Source organism: Mandrillus leucophaeus, unplaced genomic scaffold, assembly GCF_000951045.1.
Source record: "Mandrillus leucophaeus isolate KB7577 unplaced genomic scaffold, Mleu.le_1.0 Scaffold35, whole genome shotgun sequence".
In the NCBI taxonomy this organism is placed as follows: domain Eukaryota; kingdom Metazoa; phylum Chordata; class Mammalia; order Primates; family Cercopithecidae; genus Mandrillus; species Mandrillus leucophaeus.
The window spans coordinates 1,816,022-1,839,172 of record NW_012103698.1 but is presented as its reverse complement, the minus strand read 5'-3'; the positions used below and the strand labels follow the sequence as shown (position 1 = coordinate 1,839,172).

General features: G+C 59.9%; 1 protein-coding gene across 1 annotated transcript in view; it reads right to left on the bottom strand.

The window, feature by feature from the left end:
* SPTBN5 (spectrin, beta, non-erythrocytic 5) overlaps positions 1-23,151 on the bottom strand; it is a 45,774-nt gene that overhangs the window by 11,122 nt on the left and 11,501 nt on the right. The window contains exons 11-46 of the mRNA XM_011989335.1: positions 22,923-23,014; positions 22,466-22,683; positions 21,613-21,765; positions 21,188-21,318; positions 20,715-20,954; positions 20,088-20,375; positions 18,880-19,120; positions 18,588-18,727; positions 18,327-18,426; positions 17,519-17,689; positions 16,866-17,030; positions 16,251-16,465; positions 15,699-15,885; positions 15,252-15,452; positions 14,901-15,017; positions 13,719-13,876; positions 13,190-13,325; positions 12,785-12,930; positions 11,857-11,971; positions 11,654-11,764; positions 11,252-11,431; positions 9,750-9,953; positions 9,421-9,570; positions 8,887-8,991; positions 8,331-8,498; positions 7,718-7,865; positions 7,410-7,603; positions 7,178-7,273; positions 5,270-5,385; positions 5,066-5,180; positions 4,209-4,322; positions 3,948-4,069; positions 3,543-3,705; positions 3,134-3,322; positions 2,821-2,898; positions 2,021-2,193 (exon numbers count right to left, since the gene is read on the bottom strand). Coding sequence (XP_011844725.1) covers positions 2,021-2,193; positions 2,821-2,898; positions 3,134-3,322; positions 3,543-3,705; positions 3,948-4,069; positions 4,209-4,322; positions 5,066-5,180; positions 5,270-5,385; positions 7,178-7,273; positions 7,410-7,603; positions 7,718-7,865; positions 8,331-8,498; positions 8,887-8,991; positions 9,421-9,570; positions 9,750-9,953; positions 11,252-11,431; positions 11,654-11,764; positions 11,857-11,971; positions 12,785-12,930; positions 13,190-13,325; positions 13,719-13,876; positions 14,901-15,017; positions 15,252-15,452; positions 15,699-15,885; positions 16,251-16,465; positions 16,866-17,030; positions 17,519-17,689; positions 18,327-18,426; positions 18,588-18,727; positions 18,880-19,120; positions 20,088-20,375; positions 20,715-20,954; positions 21,188-21,318; positions 21,613-21,765; positions 22,466-22,683; positions 22,923-23,014 — 5,640 coding nt within the window. The remainder of the gene's footprint in view (positions 1-2,020; positions 2,194-2,820; positions 2,899-3,133; positions 3,323-3,542; positions 3,706-3,947; positions 4,070-4,208; positions 4,323-5,065; positions 5,181-5,269; positions 5,386-7,177; positions 7,274-7,409; positions 7,604-7,717; positions 7,866-8,330; positions 8,499-8,886; positions 8,992-9,420; positions 9,571-9,749; positions 9,954-11,251; positions 11,432-11,653; positions 11,765-11,856; positions 11,972-12,784; positions 12,931-13,189; positions 13,326-13,718; positions 13,877-14,900; positions 15,018-15,251; positions 15,453-15,698; positions 15,886-16,250; positions 16,466-16,865; positions 17,031-17,518; positions 17,690-18,326; positions 18,427-18,587; positions 18,728-18,879; positions 19,121-20,087; positions 20,376-20,714; positions 20,955-21,187; positions 21,319-21,612; positions 21,766-22,465; positions 22,684-22,922; positions 23,015-23,151) is intronic.

Below are 23,151 nucleotides of genomic sequence, written 5' to 3'. Positions count from 1 at the left end.
GCTAAATTTTGTATTTTTAGTAGAGGCGGGCTTTCCTCATGTTGGCCAGGTTGGTCTTGAACTCCTGACCTCAAATGATCCACCCACCTCGTTCTCCCAAAGTGCTGGGATTACAGCTATTACACCTGGCCTGTACCCCTCCCCAGAACTGGTTTTGGAGACAGTGTCTTTAAAAGAGGCAATTAAGTGAAAACGAGGTCATATGGGTGGGTCCTAATCCACTGTGACCTTATGTGTCCTTACGAGAGGAGGAAACTGGGGCAGACACAAGCATGGGGGGAAGGCACAGGGCAAAGGGGCCTCTGCCAGAACCGGCAGACCTCCAGAGGAAACCGACTGCTGACACCTGGACCGTGGACCTGCAGCCTCCAGGATTGTCAGAAGTGTTTATTCCAGGGGTCCCAGCCTCTGGGCCGCAGACCAGCACCAGTCCGCAGCCTGTTAGAAACCGGCTGCACAGAAGTGAGCTGTGGCGCGTGAGTGCCTGAGCTCTGCCTCCCGTCCATCAACTGGCAACAGATTCTCACAGGAGCTGGAACCCTGTTTTGAACTGCGCACACGAGGGATCTAGGTTGCAGGCTCCTTATAAGAATCTAATGCCCAGAGATCTGAGGGGGAACAGTGTCATCCGGAAACTACCTCCCACCCCCTGGGAAAAACTGTCTTCCACAAAACCGGTCCCTGGTGCCAAAAAGGTTGGGGGATTGCTGGTTTATACCACCCCACCCAGTCTGTGGTATTTTGGTACAGCTGTCTGAATAGGCTAATATACTGTCTAAACCACTTTTTTGATCAGGCATTGCTATTAGCAAGAATTTTTAAAGCAGGACCTCCCTATATATAATATGTAATATCTAACATTCATATAATATTTAATAACTTGATTTATATATTACATATGTACCTCTGTACCAATATCAAGTATAATGCCACATGCACAAAAATAGAAACTGAGATCTATAAACAGAAGTTCTAACATCCCTCCCCCCCACCCCACCTCCTCAGGTCCACACACTCCTGCCTACGCTGGTGTGAGTGTGTGGGGAGGAGCGGGTGCGGAGCGGCTGGACTGAACAGAAACGTGCTCCTGTAGGAGGGAAGAAGCCAGGGGCTAGAAGTCACGGTGGCACTGTGCTGGGGGCAGCTGGGCCTGCCAGGAACCACCTAAGGTGACTGGGGGAGTGGGTGGTGACAGAGGCCAGCAATGTTTGCATTCTGTTAATTCAAACAACTCCACAGGTACCCAGGTGTGATCCACCTGCAAGAATGGAGAGAGGCTGGCCCCAACCACTGCCAGGACACCAGCACAAGGAGCCACGGCATTTGTGGGTGCTGGTCGGCTCTCTGGGAAGGACAAAAGCCCTCACCAGTCTGGGATCTGGCTTTTGACCCTATCTCCCTTGATCTAAAAGTCTGAGGAGCCGCATGAAGCAGCCAAACCCGATGAGCTTTCACAGGGAAAAAAACCGCAGAGCTGGGGTTTCATGGGCCGTGCAGGTCACATGCATCTGTGTCTGAACCGGCGTTAGATGAGCTAAGACTTCTGCTAGCCTGCCTGTGGGGCCAGCACCATGCTTTCATCCTCATCACAGCCCTTAGAGCCCGGGATGTGAGGCTCAGCTGCCGTGAGGAGGAACTTGCCCGAGTCCTGCCATTAGTGGGCAGCATAGGGACTCAGGACTGTGGCCCTGGAAGGCCGATGCTTGACCTCTGTACCCTGCCCTTCCGTTTCGTGAGATGGTTTCCTCTTGGTCTCCTAGCGTAAGCCTCTCTTTAAACTCCCTTTGATCTCAACTGAATGAAGAAGGAAGTGGGATTTTCCACATGGTGTTTGATGTCCATAACAGGCAGACACATTGCAGGGCCAGGGGCGGTAGGGACCCCCAGCATCTGACCTCAGTCCTTGGAAAAGACTGGTGAGCCTGGGCCAAGCAGTGGAAGGGTAGGAAGGGAAGAACCGGGATGTCAGATGCCTGTGCCAGCCCGCCCACAGCATCCCTCACCCCAGAGCCACCAGTACCTCAGGAGCATGGCCTGGCACCTGCCCAGGGCACTCGGGGCCTCGGGGTGTCCACCCTGGTGCAGGCTGCGGGCCGAGGCCTCCAGAGCGCTGATCTTTCCTGCCTGCACCTCCAGGTCCCGCTCCAGCGTCTTCTGCTTCCACAGAAGGGGCTCCATGGGGGCTAAGGGGTCCTGGTGGGGGTGGGGAACCCAATACTGTCCACGGGGCTGCCCCCTCCCATCCCAGGCTACCTGCCTTCCCACCTAGAACATCCACAGAGCAGCTGCTCCACCCAAATACGTCCCTCAAGGCCGTTCCAGCTTTAGGACAGTGATTCCCAGCCAGGGGAGCATTGGGATAGGGATCAAGAGCCAGAATCTCCGAGGCAGGCCGAGTTTTTTCACATAAGGTGAGCGCTCCCTCCTCTGCACTCCTCCGAGGACTGTTAGTCTCCAGTTATCCTCTGAGGTCTCCTATGAGCTACACTTGTCTGCTACAGGGTTGGGGCAGTGGCAGGAAAAGCGAACCTCTAGGCATTTGGGAAGTGAGGAGGGCAGGGGTGAGGCAGCAAGAATGGGTCAGGGCCACAGGCACTCTCGAAGCTCCGTGGTGTTGGCGGTGGGGCCTGCCCACAGCTGCGTGGGAATTGCTCCAGATGACAGGTAAGTGACTGCCCAGTGACGGATGTGGTCCCAAGTGGGGAGATGCCGCAGAAGAGGAGGATCGCTGGCCTGGGGAGCTCAGGCAGCACTGGCTGGTTTGACCCCGAACACTGTTCTTGTAAGATCCCCTCCCGCCCATTCTGGCTGGACACCTACCCACAGACCCTCACTGGCTAGGGAGTCTTCTGTGCTGCTAAGCCAATGTTCTATCTTTTCCACGGAGCTCAGAAACAGCTGGAAACAAAGGAAAAAGCAAGAGGCAGTCGGCAGAGGGTCCAGCCACTGCAGGTGGAGTGACCCAGTGGCACAGGTTGGGGAACCAGGGTCCTGGAAGGCAAGAGCGCTGAGTGGTGGGGAAGTCCCTGGCCCAGCAGCCCCTCCAACCTTAGCCTTGACCAGAGGCTGTGGGGTCAGCACAGGCCGTGTTGGGTGGGGCCAAGATGCAGGCTGGGGATGGGACTGTGCCTGCCTGTAGCTCCAGGGCCTGCTGCAGCTGTAGCTGGTACTCCTGCCAGGTCCCTTCCAGGCTGCTCAGCTCCTGTTCTAGGCCAGCCAGGGCCTGGCGAATGTCGGGTGTGGAGGGGTGCTCCGCTGTGAGCAGTCGCTGCCCAGTGCTTCGGGCCAGGCTGCTGCTGTCTGTCCAGGAGTCCAGCTCGGCCTGGAACGGGACTACGCTCAGATCACCGGGGACTGGAAGCAGCCCAGCAGGCAGGAGGAGAGGTGGGGAAGCAGCTGAGGAGTGGGAGGCTGGAGGAGACAGGCAGGGCGGGACACCCAGGAGGCCCAAGAACAAGGGGAGGAGAGGAAAGGGTGGAGGGGAGGAGAGGAAAGGGTGGAGGTGAGGGTCTGGGAAAGGCTTGGACCAGCTGCCTGCTCACCTTGCGCTCCTGGTGTTCTTCTAACATACGCCGGGCTTCCACAGGGCTGCGAGGAGTGGGGCTCATGTCCATCTGAGCCCGCAGCCTCTGGGCGCCGACCAGCAATTCATGCAGCGTTGCCTGGAGTTTCTGAGCTTGGTGCAAGGCATCCAGGGCCTCCCTCCTGTCCACAGCGCTCATCAGCTAGTTCCCAGGCCTTCAAACCCCTCTCCCCTGTGCCCACTGGTGTCTTCTGTCCCTTAATCCCCTCAACCACAGGAGGGCCCATGGGCTGGGAGTTACTGGGAGGACAGTAATTTGCAGGCTGGAGAAAGAATCCCAGGGGAACACAAGGGCTGAGGGGAGGTGTGGGGACTGAGATGCCGGAGGATGGGTCGGCAAGGGCAAGGCCTGCGGGGTTCATACCGCTTCTGGGCCCTGCTCTGGAGCTGCCACCAGCTCTCAGCCACCTCCTGCTGCCTGTGCCTGAGGTTGTGGGCTGCCTCAGGGCTTCTCTGGCACAGGCGGCCCACCTCACGCTCTAGGGACTGTGGGGGAAGCCGGGGTCAGACGTTGGGGCAGGGGAGCCCTGGGCCACCCTGGCATCCCATATCCCCTCCTCCCTGCTTCTGCCCAGGGTCCCCCTGAGGAGGTGCCCTGGGCCCAGCTCCACAGCCAGCTGCGCACCTCCACCTGGGCCTGGATGGGGTGCACTTCCCGCTCCAGCTCCTCGTGTTTCCGCAGCAGCCTCTGCACGCTCTCCAGATCCTTCCCGCAGTCCAGGGCCTGGAGCAGGGCTTCCTGGGGGAGGGGCACGGCCAGTTACCTGCTGGGCCTTTGCTTCAGCTCCTCCTTCCTGGCAAAGGGCCCAGCCAGCAGCTTCTGTGTGCACAGCAAGCACCCAGTGTGATTTCCCGGCCCTGGCTTTGAGGGCCAGACGTCTCTTCCTTATGTGAGGGGGACGATTCAGAGGAGCAACTCTGGATTTGGAGTCTCCTCTGAGGGAAGAACCTCATGTGTGTGCTGCTTCCCTGTACACTGTCTCATTCGACTCTCATCCCTTGAGGAGTGAGAAAGAAAACAGAGCAAGGATGGACAGACAGGCCTCGGCAGACACCTGTTTCACACGAGGGCTTCCCAGACTGGGTTCTAACTCTGCCAGATTGAGCCTGGGGCTCTGTGGTTGTGAACAGTCCCAAGGCAAACATCCCGAGTGTCTGGGCTTCCTCGGGGACAGGAGGAAACCGAGAGGGTGTTTTCTGGCCTCTGGACCTGCAGTGTGTCTGGGACCAGGATCCGGGGGAGAAAGGAGACAGGGAAGCCCCCTGCTGAGCTTGCAATAGGTGCTTCTATGGTCCTGAGTTGATCCCAAGGGCCAGCCCATCAGCTGTCCCTGGTGCAGCCCTGATAGGACCCACCTCCAAGTACCCAGCGGAACAGGAGAGGCCAGTGAGGGGGGAGACACACAGGAGACTCTAGGCAGCGCCCCCTCCCCTGACCGCATTTGCTCACAGACCCTGCCAGGACCCGCTTCCACCACGTACCTTCTCCTGAATCCTCTCGGTGACACTGTCCAGCTCTTGAGACAACATGTGTATTTCCAGGGCCCCTTCAAGCCGCTGCTGGTATTGGAGCAGGTTGCCATGGAAACTCGCCCACCTGGCCGAGGGGTGGTGGTGTAATGTGGAGCCCGGGGCGGCCCTCCATCCCTCTCCCAGCCCCTCGGTTCTCCCCAGCCTGGGACTGGCCTGCTGTTGAGCTGGCTTCGCCGCTGGCAGATGATCTTGACTTCCTCAGGGTCCCGGTTCTTGAGTTGCAGTGACAAGTCACTGATACTCCTGATGCGGGCATCACCCACTGTGTCCTGCAGGGGAGGTATGGGCGAGGGCACTGGCACTCCCCACGCAGAGCCCCTTCTTCCCACCTCAGTGGGCACTGGGAGCATGCCTGGGCCCCAGAGCACGAGGAACAGCATATTTGGGCAGTGGGAGGAACTGCTTCCTGCTTCCTCTACTGTGGCAGGTGACTGAGGTCACCCCGTCCAGGTGAAGTGACCAAGATCGGCTTGGAGCCTGCAGCCCCAGAGTCACCTCTAAGGCCAGAAAATGGGATCCCTGTGTTGGGTACCATGTAGGAGGGAAGAGTGGGCACATGCTCACTTACAGAAGCTCTTGAGACGGAGTCCCCCTCTGTTGCCCAGTCTCCCTCTGTCACACTGTTGTTGTAATGGCACAATCTCAGCTCACTGCAACCTCCACCTCCCCGGTTCAAGTGATTCTCCTGCCTTAGCCTCCCGAGGAGCTGGCACTACAGGTGCCTGCCACCAAGCCTGGCTAATTTTTGTATTTTTCATAGAGATGGGGTTTGACCATGTTGGCCAGGCTGGTCTCAAACTCCTGACCTCAAGTGATCTGTCCGCCTTGGCCTCCCAAACTGCTGGGATTACAGGCGTGAGCCACCGCACCCGGCCACAGAAACTTTTAAAATAAAAATTCAGCTTCTTGGATGAAGATAAGCAAATGGAGGTTGTGGAATGGAACAGTGAGCTCTGGCTTCCTGGGGTTTGGGTGTCCCTGCCCCAGGACTTGCCTGAGCTGAGGCTGGTGCTGCTTGGACACTGGGCGGGGTTTAAAGGTGCACAGGGAGGGGTCCCCCGCAAGGTGCCATTGCAGGTCTCCTGCCTCTGGCATCCAGAGAGCTTGTTTACATTTCCAAAGCACTTTCCTATGAAGTGCCTCGTGCGAGGTAGTCAGGGAAGGACAGTCCCCTCCTTTTATAGACAGCAGAGCTCCGAGGCTAACGTGGCTCCTTTGTGGCAGAGCCAGGATTCAAGCCCAGCTCCTTTAAAGTCTAGCTCTCTTCCTCCTACGGCATCTGGCACAGCGTCTGTGAAATGCTGCCATTAGCAAGGGATGTCTTAGGTTTAAGCACTGCCACCTTTTAAAAAGTTATACATACATGTACCAGGGAGACAAGGTTAGCACATTTGGTCTTTAACATCCAATTGCAAATACATTTGCCAATTTTATTTCCCCGTACACCACATAAGAGAAATAGATGTTTGGTGTGTGTATGTGTAAGGGGGCGGGTGTGGGACGAGGAGGAGACGCTGAGACGCTGAAATAGTCACAGTGAAGGCGGGCGCTGATTATCCACTGCATCCAGGCATATGTCTCATCTTTTTAAGATTTTTTGAAATAATTATAGATGCACAGGAAATTGCACAAGTCCCGCAGAGAGGTCCATGTGCCCTTCCCCAGCTTCCCTTATAGCAGCATCCTATATAAGGATAACATTGAAACCACAAAGCTGACATTGGTATACTACTACCAACTAGACCAGACTTCACTCAGATTTTATCAGTTTTTGCAAGTATGCATCTGTGTGCAGCAGAGGGGGATAGGTCTACGAAGTTTTATCACAGCTAGAGATTCACGTATCTGCAACCACGCACATGCTCTCTTACCTCTGAGGTGGGTGCTACCCCCATTCTAAAGAGGAAGGAGCGAAGGCAAGAGGAGGGAGCCTGCCCGAGGGCACGGGAGTAGCAGGCATGGAGCCCACGCACTGCCCTACAGCCCACACTCCTTCCCTGCTCTCAACTGGATTTTCAGTGAGGGATGCATGGCCAACGCTACCCAGCAAGGCCCCCTCACCCCGGTCGAGGTTCCTCGGAACTCGCGAAGCCGCCGTCGGAGCTTCAGGCAGTGCTCCAGGTCCTGGCCCAGGTCACCAACATTCACCATCACCTCCTGTGAAGGCCGAGGGTGGGGAGGGAGCGCTCTGAGCACCAACCCAGGCTCCTGGCACCTGCTGCTGGGGCTCCCTCCTGTCAAGGGAGGGCTCCTCCCCCCATTTCTCAGCTCCCCCCGCTGGCTGGGGCTACACCTTCTCCTGGATCCAGGCCTCTGCGAGGTCCACTCTCTGCAGGAACTCCAGGAAGTCCCGCCTGTCCTCCAGCTCCTGGGCCCTGAGGGCCACTGCCTGCCTCAGGTCCTCCCAGTGCTTCCGAAGGCCCTGCAGCCGCTGGGAGACCTCTCCCGCTCGAGGGTGGCTCTGTACCAGGAGAGCCTCTCCCTTCTGGAGGGAGAGAGGGGACACAGGACATCTTGCCTGCCGCCCTTCCTCCTAAGGCCGACATCACCCCTGGGCCACACTTTGGGGCAGGCATGGGGCTGAGGGCCCGGTTGTTAGCTTGGCAACAGAGGTCATGACCTCCTCATGGGCCTGGACTTCAGCCTCAAAGGCCTGGTGTTTCAGCAGGGGCTTCAGCTTATCTCTCAGGTCCCCAGGAGGGATCGGCTTCTTCAGCTGCTGGGCCCATGCCTGGATCCAGTCCTCAGCCTGGTGGGGGTGGAACATGAACGCTGATGCTCTGCAGCCTTGGGCCCCAGATGCCACAGGCCTAGCCCTAGCCATTCCCAGGAGGCTGGCCTCAGGGGTCGAGTGGGCAGCACCTGGTCAATGAGCCCTGAAGGTTCTAGCTCCGGAAGACAGAAGACGGAAGACGTGCTGCAGGAAGCAGCCGGGCAGGGCCTTGGGTGGGCTCTCGTTTTGGAGGTGTGGCCCCTACTCCTGGGACCCTGGGCTGCTCTGCTCCCTTCCCTGCCTCTCTTTGCCCTGGCCCTGCTAGAGCTCAGGACACTGGTGGGGTCTCCACACAGAGGGGCTTAGATCCCATGGTCTGAGCTCCAGCACAGCCATCCACTCCCTGAACCTGTTTCTGCCTCACAGTGTTGTGGTGTGAAGGCAGCTGAAAATGGTTGCGTGGTCCCGGTGGAAGGCCCTGGGCTGGGGGTGCCCTCTGACCTGGGTTGCGGCCTGGGTGAAGCTGGCCATCAGCAGGGAGGCGTGCAGGGCGTGTCCCCGGCTCTCCGCCAGCTCCTTCACTCTCACCCGGCGCTGCAGCAGGGCAGGAAGCAGGTCCTGCACCTGGGCGTGCCGGAGCGTCTTCAGCCGCTCACGCAGGGCTGCCTCCTGCGGGGCAGGGGCACAGCTACTGCTCTCCCACCCTGGGCTGGGGCAGGGTCTGGCCCGCAGGGCTCACAGCCCTTTCCTCAGCCCCGCACGGCTAAGGGGTGTCTGATCCTCCCAGCCACAAGCCAGACCAGTCTGCTCCCCAAGGACCGCGTGGTGTGCACAGAGCCGAATGCCCTCCGTGGGTCTCTGCAGTGTGGCCCATCTCACCCTGGGCCCTCTTCTTGAGCCACACATACAACTTGCTCAGTCAACCCCAACCAGGCCCCCAGCCTCGCAGGCTCATCAGTACTGCCTCCGGGAACACACCAAGCTCCCTGTGACCCCCTTCAGGACTCTCTCCCGACCCCCACACTCTGACCACGGCCAGGACTCCTGAGCCCGTTACCTTCTTGTCCTGGGCAGTCAGAACCTTCAGGAAGAGCTCATGCTTGCGAATCAACTGCTCTACCTCTTCCACCGAGCCCCCCAAGGCACTGGTTTTCAGGGAGACCTGGATTCACAGAAAAGTCAAAGAGGCCACCATGCCTTCCAGCCAGCCAGCCCCTCCAGCTACAGTCTGTGCTAGGCTGTGCCCATGGGCACTCTGGGTATAGCAGGGCCTTAGGAGTGCCCGCTGAGCTTGGCGTGGAGCTGTGAGGAGGAGTGTGAGCCCAGGTTGGGAGGCTGTGACACCCCAACCTCTGCACCACATGGGAGCACGACCAGCCTCTGGCCAACTTCTTTGGGGCTCAGTCTGGGGATGTCAGTGGAAGCTCAGGGGCCTCAGCGCTTCACCCAGCTCACCTGGATGGACTCATGCACAGCTGCCCCATATTAGAAAAAAAGCCAGAGAGGCAGGAGGAAAGGGACTGAGCAGAGAGAGGAGAACAGAAAGGAGGAGCAGGAGGCATGCGGAGTGTGAGGGCGGGACGGGACCTGCCTCCTGGGCCGCGAGGATCTCCTCCAGGCGGCCGCACTCTCTGAGGAAGAGCTGCTCCTGCTGCTCAGCCTGCAGCCTCTCTTGCTTCCGCGCCCAGGCCTGATACACCTGGTCCCGCTGGTCCTGCAGGGCTCGAAGCTTTTCTTGGACCTGGGGATGGACACGTGAGGAGCTTCAGCTGGGGAGGGTGGTGTGGGTGAGGTGAGGACTGGATCCTGAGGGAAGCCTCTGAGGAAAGGCCAGCATGGCACAGTAGGGTGGGCCACCAGGTGGCCAGGCACAGGCTAGGTCAGCTAGGGTATGTGGGGGCACCAGGAAAGGGGGCCCACCTCCTTGGTGGGTGTCCCTGCAGCCAGGAGTGCCTGCTGGCCCAGCTGGGTGGCCTGCTGCCACAGCTTCTCCCGGGCCTCCAGCTCCGCCCGGAGCCACTGGTGGGCACTGAGCTTCAGCGGGCCACGGCTGGGCTCTGGCGAGCTCTCCTCCAACTGGAGGTCCTGGCGCACGCGGGCTGCCCAGGAGGCGTAGTCGCGCACCTGATCCCAGAGACACGGAGGGAGAGCGGGTGAGGGAGACACGGAGGGGGAGGGCCAGGTGAGGGCTGGGTTTCAGCAGGAAACCAGGTGCCGAGGCAACTGCAGCCCACCTGAGTCCACTCCTCACACAGCTCGAGCCGACCTGGGTTGGGGCCTCGGCTGAGGCACGTGTGGCCCTTTGTCACTTGGTTTCTCCGTTCTCATCCAACCCGATCCTCCCAGAACCACGAATCCTCCATGTGAGCCAGACCCTCACCACTACACATCTCTGTCCTTTGCTCCTGCTGACGCTGCTGCTTAGAAGGTCCTCCTCCTGCCTTCCCATCTCTACAGAGCTCACCTGGATGAGGCCATGAGCGGACTGGCGGCTATAGCAAGATCAGCCTCATCAAGACTGCTTGATGGGGAAAGAAAGCTCGCCTGCTCTTCAATGGCCTCTTGGCTGCCTTTGCCTGGTGAAGCCTTCCCTGGTATTTGACACTGCACTGCTCTCCGTGTTCTCTGAATTACTAACTTAACCCTTACAGACTGTCTTCTGCTGATTTGTATACAACTACACAAGACTGGTGCTGGAGGGACTTCAGGTCCTTGACCAAATATCTCATTGCACAGAGGAAGGGTAAATAGCACAAACAGTCTTGTAAACTCTAAGTGCGTGACAAACCCAAGGTTAAGTGCCTTGCTCAAGCTCACACTGCCAGCAAAGCAGCAGAGTTGGGTCCCTAAACTCAAGCCTTTTTGTAGTGTCAGTTTAGGCCTCCTGGTCTGCCAGGTCCCAGGACAGGGGGATGCCAGGGACACCCCATGGCCAGGACCCACTGTTCCAGTCTGATTCTCTGGGTTTTGGGCTCATCTGCCCAGGAAGGAGGGCTCCACGCGGGCAGAAGTTCCACCTTCCATAGCTTCTATATTGCCCTCCTCTCTCTACCTGCGGCTTCAGCAGGGGGCTGAAGAAGGACATTGAATAGATGCTGGCTGATCCAGAGGTCACTGTCTATCATCTGGGTCTCCAGTTATGAGCTTTCCTGGGCCGTTCTTACTCTCAGCCCCGGCTGGGACCCTGCATGACTGCCCTGCCACTCACCTTGCTGGCACTGACCCAGACCCTAAGGTGTCACTGCTATGCCCATGTGCTCAGCCCCTGACCAGCCAGACTGACCTCCGTGTGCTCATGCTCTCCCGCCTGAGTTCATGTTTGTTCTCCCTCCGGAGCTGGAGGGCCTCATGCGTGCATGCCCATGTGTGGTACAGCACACACACATGTGCATAGACGCCACCCAAGGGGCGGGAGCCCTCACCGCTGTGCGGAAGCGGGCCAGGAGGCGTGCCCGCTCCAGCTGGGCCCTGCGTTGCTCCACGCGGCGCTGCAGCGCTGCCCACGCCTGCATCACAGCTTGCTGCCTCTGCTGCACCGCATGGGCCTGAGGCCCCGGGCACAGCTTCTGCACCCTGCCTGCAGTCTCCAGCAGTTCCTGCAGCTGCGGGAGGGGCAGGGAACAGGGAGGCAAGGGTCACGTCTTCCTGACTATCCCACAGATATATCCCTTGCCTGGGAACTCTGGCCCCCTTGGGCCACATCCTGCCATGCACAGTAGGCCCATGGGAGGCCCTGAGGGACAGTGGAAAATCTAGAGGAACAGGCAGGCTAGCCTGAGGGGGCTGCAGGGGCCTGGGTCGGAAAGGCAGCCAGCTGGGCTCACCTGCTGCTTGGTGCCCACGAGTTCTCGCTCCAGCCCCTGGTGGCTCCTCAGCTGGGCCTCCAGCCCACGCAGGTCCCGTGCCACATTGTTGGGGAGGCTCGCGGCTTTCTCCTGAGGAAAGGAGAATGCCAAGGAGATGAGGAATGGAGGGTGGGCACTAAGCCTGGAATGTATCCACTTCTAGCAACCCCTCCAGCTCACACCTTGACCTGGGTGAGGACTTCCAAGAGATCTCTGTGAACTCTGAGGGTGGTCTCGGCATCTCGGAGCGCGTGGCCTCGGGCCTGGGTCAGCTCCCACAGCTCCAACCAGGTGGCCCTGCCCGTGGCGTGTGGAAGACCAGCAGGGGATCAGCCCTGGGCTGCCTCTTTCCTCCCTCTCGCTAGGTCTGGTCAGCCCCCTCCTCTCTGGGTTGTATCGGAACTTGCTCGAAGCTCCTCCTCCTTAAAACCTCTCCCGCCTGTGGCCCTGCCTACGCACTTTCTTCCCGGGAGCCTGTCTTCTAGCTTTACCATGAATTCCATGTTTTGATGCTGTAATACTGGGCACTGAATGGTATCTGTGCTCTGCGACACTCCTTACATCTTGTGCTTTGATTTATAGCGCGTCACCCAGATTATGATTACAGACGCTTTGTGGGCAGAGGTCACATCTCTCCATTCTTCATTAACTCTGCAACTCGCTGAGCTCCTAAGGCTTCTGCCAGGCCAGGCTCTGGGCTAGGGGTTATGAGCGAGTCATGCTTGCCTGAAAGCTCACAGGCTGGGAGTGGATCCAAATCAGCCAAGTGGACAACTAGGAACGACATGAGGCATGAGCTGTCCCGAGTGAGCACAGGAGCTGGGACAGCTCAGGGGAAGGCCCTGACATCCGGCCCCACCATCTTCCTACAGCTCCTGCTCTCAGTCCCGGGAGCAGGACTCTGACCTGCACACCCAGCCTCACCTCCCTTCACAGTCCAGAGCCTGTGGCGGGCTTGGCTCCTCCGGAGCTAGGCCCCCTGCAGAGCCCCGTGGGCAGTCGGGGCCAGCGCGGCCCTCACAGCATGCCATCCTCTCTTACCACTCTGGACCCTGCCTGCCCAGCTCCTTCCCCCACACCCCATGCTGGCCTGGCCCACTGGGCACTCACTGCAGATCCTGCTGCCTCTGACGCACCATGGGGACAGCACTGTGCCCACGCGCTAGCAGGCTCTCCGCCAGCAGCCGGCAGGCGGCCACCCGCTGGCCGCCCATCTCCACTTGGCGCTGAAACTTTGCAAACTTGGTGCAGAGGTGCTGAGAAGACGGGAGTGGGTGACAGGGTAGCCCCCGAATGGTTACGCGGCAAGCAGCCTGGGAATTGAGGCACCTCAGTGCCCAACTGGGTGATATGGGCTTGGACGGCCACGGCGTCTGCCCGCTCCACTCAGCAGGTCCTCCTCAGCCAGGGCTCACCGCTCTGCACCACCTTCTCCCTCCGCCCCGCCAGGGCCAGCTTCCCTACCCCACAGGCTCTGCCCCAGGACACCCTCCTTGACCCTGGCCCTCTTCTCACCAGGGTGTGCTCGGGGTCCTCCCCCAGGCTCTCCCCTCCTTTGGCCGCCTGCTTCTGGCGTGCCAGCCAGCTCTGCAGGTCCTCGGTCTCCCTCAGGAACTCGTGCAGCTTCAGGGCCCCCTCCAGTTCCCGGTCCCTGTGGTGACAGCCCGTGGTTCCCCAGAAGTGAGTTGCCCGCCCCCCGGGGGCCAGCCAGGCCAGCCAGAGGGGCCAATCTGAAGAATGGGGTTACTCATGGTCTCTGTCCAAGCCTGCAGCTCGTGATTCAGGCAGTAGTAGACCCAGCAGGGCGAGTGTAGGGGCAGAGGAGGGTGTGGACATGGGGAGATGTGGGGAGATGGACAGCAGGGAGTTGTGGGGCCTCACTGAAGAATTTATGGAAAGAGGTGAGCAACGCATACCCTTCTCCTAGCACCTCTCTACAGCCTGGGGTCATGGGTTCTGCTCTACTCAGGGCCATGGCACGGGAACAGTCAGCTGTGGCTAGGCCTCCTGTACCCACTGATGAGAGGGGGTACGGTGCCCTCACCGTGTGGCCGCCAACTCCTGCAGTGCCTGCAGCTGCTCCCGGAGCCTCTCCTGCGCCACACGCTGCTGCTCAGGGGCTTCAGGGCCAGTGAGGGTTTGGGCTCTCTGGTCAAGCTCCTCCATGGAGCTCCAGTAAATGGTTAGTTCCTCCCGTAGAGCCTGTGATGAACGAGGACCCATGCCAGGCTCAGCCTGGGTGACTCATCCACCCACCTGTCCGTCCCCCACCCATCTAGTCACCAATCCTCATCCATTCACCCACCACTCACACACCCATCCATCTACCTCAACTCATCCATCCGCCCACCCAGCATCCATCTACCCATCACTGATGGAGTAAGGACTTATTGTTCCATTAAGTGAACACCTGGTCTGTGCCCACTGAGGGCTCATTATTTAGCAGGGAAAGGTGAATGCTGGCTAATCTGGGCCAAGGAAGGGAGGGCACAGGAGGCATCAGACTGAACCCCAACCTCCATGTGTGAGAGAGAGGCAGAATTAAGCAAGCTGTCCAGTATAACCGGGGGGGTGCTCCGTGAGGCCAAGGCTACAGGCCTTTAGAAAAGATTCTCTGAAAGTCCTGTCGCAGAACACACTGGAACTGGGGCTGTGCAGAAAGCATGCCCAGACAGGAGGACACTTCAGTGACAGCAGGAACCGGGACTGCTGTGGGCCCCAGGCTTTGGAGCTTGTGTGGTTCTGGGAGTCCAAATTAAGGAGTGAGGAAGGGGACTTCGAGACCTCCCTCCCTTCAGCCAGGGGATGTTTGTGGGAGGAGGTCGGCTTCAGGAAGGGCATTTAGTTAGCTCAAAGGATGAGAGGCAAAGCCTGGGAGGAATAAACCTGTGGGAGATATGGAGCAGGCTGGGGAGGTGACCTCAACAGAGGAGAAAAGTGCGAGGGGTGGGGTAGAGAGGAAGCAAGAGTAGGCGGAGAAACCCCAAAGCCACAGGGAGAGGCAAGACTCATAAGATGATGAAGGGAGAAAGCATGTACTTCACAGTGCCCTGGTTGCCTTGGAAGAAGGGGCACTGTGGGATCTGGGTGGTCAGTGGGGATGGGGCTGTGTCTCCAGGAAGCAAGAGCAGGGCTCCATGCCTCTGAGAGAGCGAGGGTGGCAGCCCTCTTCCTGTGGTCCATCATCACCCAAGCCACACTGGAGGGGAGGCTCAGGACGTGGTACCTGGTGCTTCTTAATGAGCCTGAGGGTGGCTGCCTCGTCTCTGCCATAGTCCTGACTGCTCACCAGCAGCTGCTTCTCCTTCACCCAGCCCTCCAGCTCTGACACATCCAGAAAGTACTGCCAAGAGTGGGGCCGACTCACCTAGAGGATCTCAGGACTCTCCTTCAGCCCTGGAGACATCTGCCCCTGCTCTCCAGCGTGCTGCACAAAGGGGCTTCTGTGCCCATGGGGCACCCATCAGCTCCCGGCCCAGAGCCCCCACTGACCCGCCTCCCTGAGAGTCCCACAGGTGGCCCCTCAAGGAGCCCTGACTTCTGCCTCGTCCCCCAACCCCACCTCCCTGCATCCTACCTGCTGGAAAGTGACAGCCTGCTGCAGACACCGGGCCCGCGCCTCACATGCCCTCTCCAGCTCTGCCCAGCGGTCTTCCAGCTCCTGGCACTGCTCCATGATGTGTGGGGCTTGGGGGTGCCCTGAAGCTGCCAGGCTCCGCCCAGAACTCAGCACCCGTTGCACCTGCCCCTGGTGAGCTTTTACCTCCACCTGGAGCTCCTGCCACAGAGCGGCTTGAGAGGCTGCTGCTCTTAACCCAGGGGCATCTGGAGCAGAGCCATGGATGTGGCTCCAGGCCCCAATCATGGCAAGATCCCCAGGGTCAAAATAGCTGGGGCAGAGATTTGGAAATTGGGATACCCAGTGGGGAGGGCTTAGAGGCCAGGACACCTGAGTAGGGGCAGAGCGTTTCTAAGGTCTGGGAAGTGGATGTCCGGAATCATGTAGGAAGAAGGGGGCTATTACCTTGTGCTTGCAGTGAAGGCTCTGGGCATCATTCAAGCACTCGGCATAGCTGGTGGGGTTGCTGCAGGGCATGTGCTCAGCCACCCATGAGAGCTCCATGTTGCTCAGGTCGCAGAACTGGTGCAGCTCCACTGAGGCCTGCAGCTGCAGGCCCCGGATGGCCAGATGCCCCTGCAGAAGCTCCAGCCTAGGAGGAGGAGGAAGAGATGGGAGAGGCTGGGAACAGAGTGAGGACAAGGCCCCTGGTTCTTTCCTTGGCCCAGACGGGGCCCGTGAAGAACAAGACCAGGGAACAGAGCAAAGCCCCATCTGACAAAGAGAGGCAGCGGAAGGGCGCCAGGGCCCCACCTCATGGCCTAGATGACTTGCCTGACCACACTGTGGGGGTCCTGCTGAGGATGTATAATGGGGTCTCCAACCATCCCATCCAGAATGACTCTACCCATAAGAAGGGAGGAGGTCTAGACACGCCAGTCCTGTGGGTGCCACCTTGTGGGAACTTAAATTCACACGGGGGAGTGCCACACAGGTGGGTGGGAGGACAGGCTCCACCTCCGGAGGTGCTTCTGGGTCTCTTCCAGGATGGCCGGGGAGGCGGCCACGATACGGGCCTGGGAGGCGAGGGCAGCCATCTTGGCGGCCAGGGTCCGGCTCTCATTCTCTAGCTGGTGGTGCCGTTTCTGCAGCTTCCTGCTGGAGCGCAAGTCCTGCCCCGTTTCTGAGCCCTGCAGGGCCCCCTCGAGCTGCTCTAGCTGCTCCTTTGCATCCTGGGGAGGGACGCAGGGAGCTGCATTAGGCTCTCCGTGTATAGCACAGCAAGTGGCCTTCCCGGGCTCTGGGACTGTAGGATTTGCAGGACCAGGTTCGCCAGGGACCTCTGTCCCCACCACTGCCAACCCCCAACCAGAAGTGCCCAATCTTCCCCTGTTCCCTCACACTTCTTTCTCCCTGGGGGACTCAAGCTGTGCTGACCACACGCTGGGCACACAGGAGAGAATTCCTGTATTGGCCGACTGAGGGGAAAGCCACGCTCAGCTTGTCCTAGGCCAGAGGCCTCCAAAGGCTGCAGAGCCAGGGTCAGAACACCCAGACTTCTCCCTCCCCGTTCTGTCCAGCCCAGCCTGGACTCCGTCTCCCTCTTGTGCCCTGTCCCTCTTCCCAGCGGACCTGCAGCTGCCTCAGGAGCTGCTCCTGCTGTCCAGCCTGCCGGAGCTCGTCCCCACGCTCAGTCATCTTGCGGTTCAAGGCTTCCCACCTGCTCCTCAGGCCTTGAAGCCTAGTCTGTATGTCCTCCTGGCCACCGGGCCTCCCACTGAACAGCTCTCTGCCGACCTGGAGTGGAGAGAAAGGCCCAGGGAGCTTGGCTGAGCTGCTGGTACCACCTGTGGCCGCAGCAGGCTGGACCTGGGTGGCAGTGGAGGTGAGGGGCTGGCCACAGCTGCATTCCACAGGCTGCCTGGACGAAAGCAGTTCATGTGGCCCCAAAACTGCAGGTAGGAGGGTCCTCTGACCCCGGCAAATGGAGTGAGGTGAGCCGGCATTAGGTCGGTGGCTGGGGAAAGCCGTGTTCTGGTAGAGGTGGTCAGCTCTGGGACTTGCCACGGAGAGTTGAGGGGGAAGGGATGGATGGCGGCAGCTTTGGGCCTGGTTTGGGTGCCAAGGGGATGCCAGCAGCATCAAGGAGGCTTGGGGAGGGAGGTTCTAAGTTCAAGCTGAGGCAGATTCTTCCTTCAAAGACTCTTCCATGAAAACAGGTGGTGCAGTAGGGTTGGGAATTTGAAGACGAGGAGGCTCTGCACTCTCTGTCCCGTGTCCCCCACCTGCTGCAGGGCCTCCACGTGTCTGCGGGTGGCGAGAAGCTCGCTCTCAGTTGCTTCGTGCCGCTTGAGTGTCCGCAGAATGTTTCTGCGCGCTCCGGAGGGCTCATGTGCCGCCATCAGCCCCTTGTCCTCCATCCACTGCATCAGCTCCGCCACATCCCGCTTCCACTCCTGCCAAGAACCGGGCGAGCGTGGGTCTCAGAGCATGGGGGTGGGGGCTGCTGCAAGGACCTACCTCTAAGGGAAGGGATCCCCCACGGGGAAAAGCAGGACCAGAGCTGGTTCTGGGTGGGGCCTGGGGTTGCTGCTCCCCGTGTGGGGCAGAAGGGCTGTGCCTAGAGAGGAGGAACGCCTGTCGGGTCCTTGCTGCTCTAGCCGACATCAGATCCCCTACGGCTGTACCTCTCCAAACACAGGGGAGCTCAGGGAGCCTCCAGCCCTGCTCTGCTGTGGGGGCTGAGCAAACATTGGACAGAGCCAAGGCTGGCAGCTGGTGCTACGACCTGTGCAAGACCCTAAAGTGTGGCCCAAAGCACTGGGGAAAGGGCGCGGTGGGAGGAGGGGGAGCGTGGGCTTAGTTCAGAGGCCCAGACATCAGGCCCGGCCCTGCGTCTGCGGGCGGTGTGGCCACAGCCCCAGTTTTCCTCATCAGGAAAAACCTGAGCTGTGCTGCCTGCCTCACACAAGGTGTCGAGAGGATGAATGACACAGCAGGTGAGGGAAGTGTTCTGTAGGCTGCACAGAGCTCCACATGGTCTCAGGCCTTCTTCTCAGGGAGGCCGCATGCGCCCTGGGCCCTGCCCCTCACCTGGAGCTGGAGGGAAGCCAGCAGCTGCCTCCTCCTCTGCTCACTCTTGCCCTGGAGCCTGGTCCACTGTGCCTGGACACTCTGCAGTTGCTCTCTGACCCTGGAGGGCCGGGGGAGTTGGAGGAGGGCATGGGAGAGGACTCCCACCGCAGCGCGAGGTGCACTCTCCCCTCACCCCCCACTCTCCCAGCCCCAGGGCGGCCGTCTGTGCAGGCTGAGAAAGGGTCGTCTGCAGGTGCTGCAGACTGAGGCCAGGCTCACATGTGTGCAGCTGGGTGCTGGCTGCGAACCAGCTTCTCGCCGCGTGCCCGCAGAGCCTCTGCCCGAGGCCCCAGGGTGCTCAGGAGCCGCCCAAATTCCCGGTGCTGCTGCAGCAGGCTCAGGGCCTCCCTCACGTCCTCCTGGGAGTGCAGAGACCTGAGGTCATGCCTGGGAGGGTGGGAGTCAGGACCATCTCACCCGCCACTGTCCCAGCCCAGCTTCCGGACCCAAGGGGATGAGCGCCCTCCAGTGACAGGGAGTGACAGCCTAGCTCCACATTCCTGCTCCATACCCCAAGGTTGTCCAGGTGCAGCCAGGACTCGTGGTTGGCACAGGTGGCAGTGAAACCATCCACTTCTCGGCCAAACTTCTGCAGCTGCAGCCCCTCTTGCAGCCACTGCTGCCTCTGCTCCCACACAGCCTTCAGTTTCTGGCCCTGCTGCCCCAGGAGCCTCAGAGTGTTGGCCACCTCTTGGGAGTCTGGGCAGTCCAAGGCTGCCATGGGCTGGCTCTGAGCGTCCAGCTGCTGCAGCCTGACCGGGATGACAGGCAGAGAGTCAAACCCCAGCAGGCCCCCCTTGTCAGCCTCCTCCTCCTCTCACCTCCAGGGTTCATGCATCTTGGAGCATGAATGAGACACTGAATGTGATAGGCCCAGCAGAGTGCTTAGGTTGCAGGGGTTCCCAAGCTCCCACCAGCTCCAGCTGGCCGTCCTTAAGTGTGGACTGTCAACGGCCGATGCCGGGCCTAGAGGACATTCGGAGGCAGCACAGCGCAAGAGGGAAAAATCACACAAGCCACACAAGCACCTGATCCCAGGGCCACTGCAAGCCCCGATGGAGCCTTTGAACAATTAGAAAAGGTGCCCCTTTCAGCAGGTGGCTTGGGAACAGGTAACACCCTTGTGTGAATTAGAGCAAGGCTCCACTTCCTCTGAGCTGCTGCAGCCCTGAACCAGGTACTGGAGTCTGCAAGCTGAGGACCAGATGCATTTCAGTGCCCACTTGACTTGACCACCTGCCAGGCACCCTCAGGTGGGGCACAGCCTGTGGACTGTCCCTGGTGGCCTTGCCTGCCTGCCAGCCCATAACGTCGTCCCTGCAGGAGGAGAGGCACCGCCTGACTGAGAAGGTGGGTATCTCAGGCCCATGGGTGGGTCCTGAGTCATTCCACTTAGGGGCCAGTGGGGTCCGTGTTACCCAGGATGGCAGGGGAGGGTAGATGCCCTGATTGAAAGCAACGCATCGGACCCACCTGGAGGGGGCCGGCCAGGCCTGGGCTGGAGAGAGCCTCCTAGGCAGCTCACTGTCCTGGGTCTCTCCTTAAAGCGTACAGGCTGCCTGACCCAGTCCTCAAGCACCAGATGCCAGATGCCAACCAGTCTGGGCCCCTCCCCGGGGAAATCACACTACTTCCTGCATGCTCTTTCTGGGCCTGAACCCAGAGCCCAGAGCCCTGGGCCCAGCCCAAAGCACACCCCTTCTGCCCTCCTGTCCTGACCTCTCCTGCCACAGGTGGATCTCCTCCAGCAGGTCTTGGTGCTCCCTCAGCAGCCGCTGAGCCGAGGCCACATCCACCGACTCCTCCTTGCTGCGCAGCTGAGCCTGGACACTCTCTGCCCACAGTAGCAGTTCCTGGTTCTCTTGCAGGAAGCTCTGCCGGGCCTGAGCCTCAGCCTGGCCCCGGGCCTGTTGGGCCACTCGTTCCTGTACTTGCTTCAGCAGCCCCTGCAGTGTCTCCACCTGTCCTTGCAGAGGCTGGCTCTCTGTGTGGCCTGACTCCTCGACCCTGGGAGACAGGGTGCGCTGCACAGTCAGTGACCTGTCCTAGGCCCAGTGCCCCAGGCGCATGTCCTCCTCCCAAACCTGCATCCCCCAGGGAGAGTGGTGGTGACTCTGAATGGCCCACCCCACCCTTGACCTGGGGGCAGCAAGAACATAGGGCTCTTCCTGTCCCCAGGAGCATTTTCTGCTGATCATCCCCCCACCTTTGCCAGAGCGCTTCTGACAGCCCTTCCTACCTGTCCTCTCCCCAGCCCAGTTTCTGTCCCTTCCTCATTTCACTACCCTGCCCACGCCTTCCCATGGTCGTCACTGCCTCCCAGTGCCACCACTGCACTGGCCGTACTTTATGACCACCCTTTGGAGGAGGTGGACCCTCCTCTCCAGCACCAGGGTCGTCTTCTGGGCCAGCTGCAGGGTGTGGCGGGTGTCCTCTGAGCTCCCCGGCTGCAGGGCTTCCAGCTGGAGGAGCACGTCTCGCAGCTGGACCTGTGTGGGTCCACACTCCTGCAGAAAACTCCACGCTTCCGCACTGTGCGCCAGCTGCACGGCCTTCTCCCTCTTCAGGGCCTCCAACTGCCCCCACCTGGGCAGAGGGTACGAGGTTGTCTCCACCACAGGGACACCTCCCCATCCATCCTGGAGCCTTGGCCAGAGCCTCACATGACAGAAGCTGCCAGACTGGCTGTCCCTTGCCCCTTCCCTGTGCCTCGGACATGTCCAGCCTCTCCACCTGGCATGGTGGGAGGAGGTGAGTCAGGCCCAGGCTGGGCATTGCGTCCGCCTGCCTCGCCACCTGCACTCCTGCCTCGTTCTCACCTCTGGCTCAGTTCCTCCTGTTGTCGTTGGATTTGTGTGGAGTTCCCAGGATATCTCTGCCTCAGTTGCTCAGCAGAGCTGCTGACCTCAGCCCAGAGGCCCTTTCCCACAGCCAGGGCAGTGAGGAAGTTCTAGGGAAAAGGAGGACCCAGGCCTCTTGGGGGGCTTTTTCTTTTTCCGCACTCCCCTCAAGCCTGTGATGTACCTCAGTGGTCCTCTCTGCTACAGGGGTGCCCACGTTGCCTGCCCCTGGAAGGACAGCCATCTGAGTCTTAAGGGCCAGGAGGCCCTGGAAATTCAGGCCAGCTCTCTACTCCCCTCCCCTAGGCAGGACGGTAGTTAAATTGGAGAACTGAGTTACAGCAGCGGACCACAGGGAGGCAGGGGCAAGGCGAGGAGGAGGTGCCAAGCTCCCAGGGCTGTACCTCATATTTGAGCTGTGTGACTTCCAGGATGTCAGCTTGGGGCTGCACCCTTTGGAGCAGCGCTGTGTGCTTCTCCAGCCACAACTGGAGGTCCCTACAGGAACTGCAGAAGCTAAACAGGGCCATGGCCTCCTCCAGCCGGGCCCTGCGGCGCTGGAGAGAGGTGGCCCAAGGCTGGGGTGAGGGTCAGGGAAGGTCAAAGGGGTGCTCCTCCCCATCCCAGCCCACCAGCAGAGCCCAGGGTCAGGGCCAGAGGGGGTCCCTGCCTCACTGCTGGGCCCCACATCCTCTCTCAGAGGCCTCTTGGCACCACCTGGAGGGAGCTGGCAAGGGCTTAGGGTAGGGTAAAGGGACCTGGCAGTGTGCTCCTGTCTGGCCTTGCCCTGCTGAAACCCCTCAGTGCCAGCTCTGCTCTTAGGTGAAATCCACACCGCTCCCTCTGCCTGTTCCACCTCCACCTGCCTCTCTAGTCTCTCCTCTGGCCATGGCCTCCCCAGCGTCTGTGCTGCGGGCACCCGGGTCTTCCCTTCCTCCACTGGGCCCCCTTCCTACCTTTGCACAGGTCCTGGCCAGCACCCCTGGGTTTACCTGCTTTCTGTTTCTCATTCAAGCCTCAGCTTAAAAGTCCTTCCCTCCAAGGTGTCTTCCCTGACCTCCAGCCTGACCTGGGCTACCTTCTCATGTGATCCCATCACACCCGCATCTAATGAGTTGTCTAACATCTTCTTGGCCATGATAAAAGCTCCTTGAGGACAGGGAACATGTCAGTCACTGCCTTCTCCCCTGGGATCATTGCGCAGGAGTTTCTGGCACAGGGTAAGGACTCGAGCATTTCTTGAAAAAGAAGTGTTACCTCTGCCAGGGCCCGCACACTCTCATAGTCCTGACCCAAGTGGTCCTGTGTCTGGAGTATGGTGTTGGGATCAAAGTCAGGGTCAGGCTCAGCTGGGAGCGCCGTGTTCCAGGCATCCCCAGGGTGGCAGGAAGCCTCACTCCAGGGCCCTGGGTTCCTCAGGCTTTCTCCTGGAGGGCTCAGGGCAGACTTCACCTGTGTGACAGAGGGCAGCGTGTCTAGAGAGGGCCCCATCACGCAGCAGGGGCTTTGGCTACCCCTGCCTCTGTGCCCTGAGACCTGGAGGGCCTGAGCTGTAGCTCAAGGGGTGTGTGGAACATGGGTCTGGGGGACAGGAAACTTCCTTGGGGCTGAGAGTCGAGGGGCCAAATGTGAGCACAGGATCCGATGGCTTTGACTTCCACATCATGTGCTACACACACAGCTTCTTGAGTGGGGGCTGTGAGCCAAGCTGTACGTGTTTTAAAGAACTTTGGGGGCTCAATGAACTGAGCAAGGGGTGTCAGAAGGCAGTCTGAGGCAGTGATGAGTCCAAACCACCAAGGAGGGCTAAGTCAGGAGAGACAGCCAAACAGGGCTGAAGGGTCACTACCGGCCTGGATGCAAGTGGAGGGAACCTTCCTGGAGGAAACTGCTTAACGCTCTGAAACTGCCAGCAACGGGAGCCAGGCCAGGCTGTATCTGGA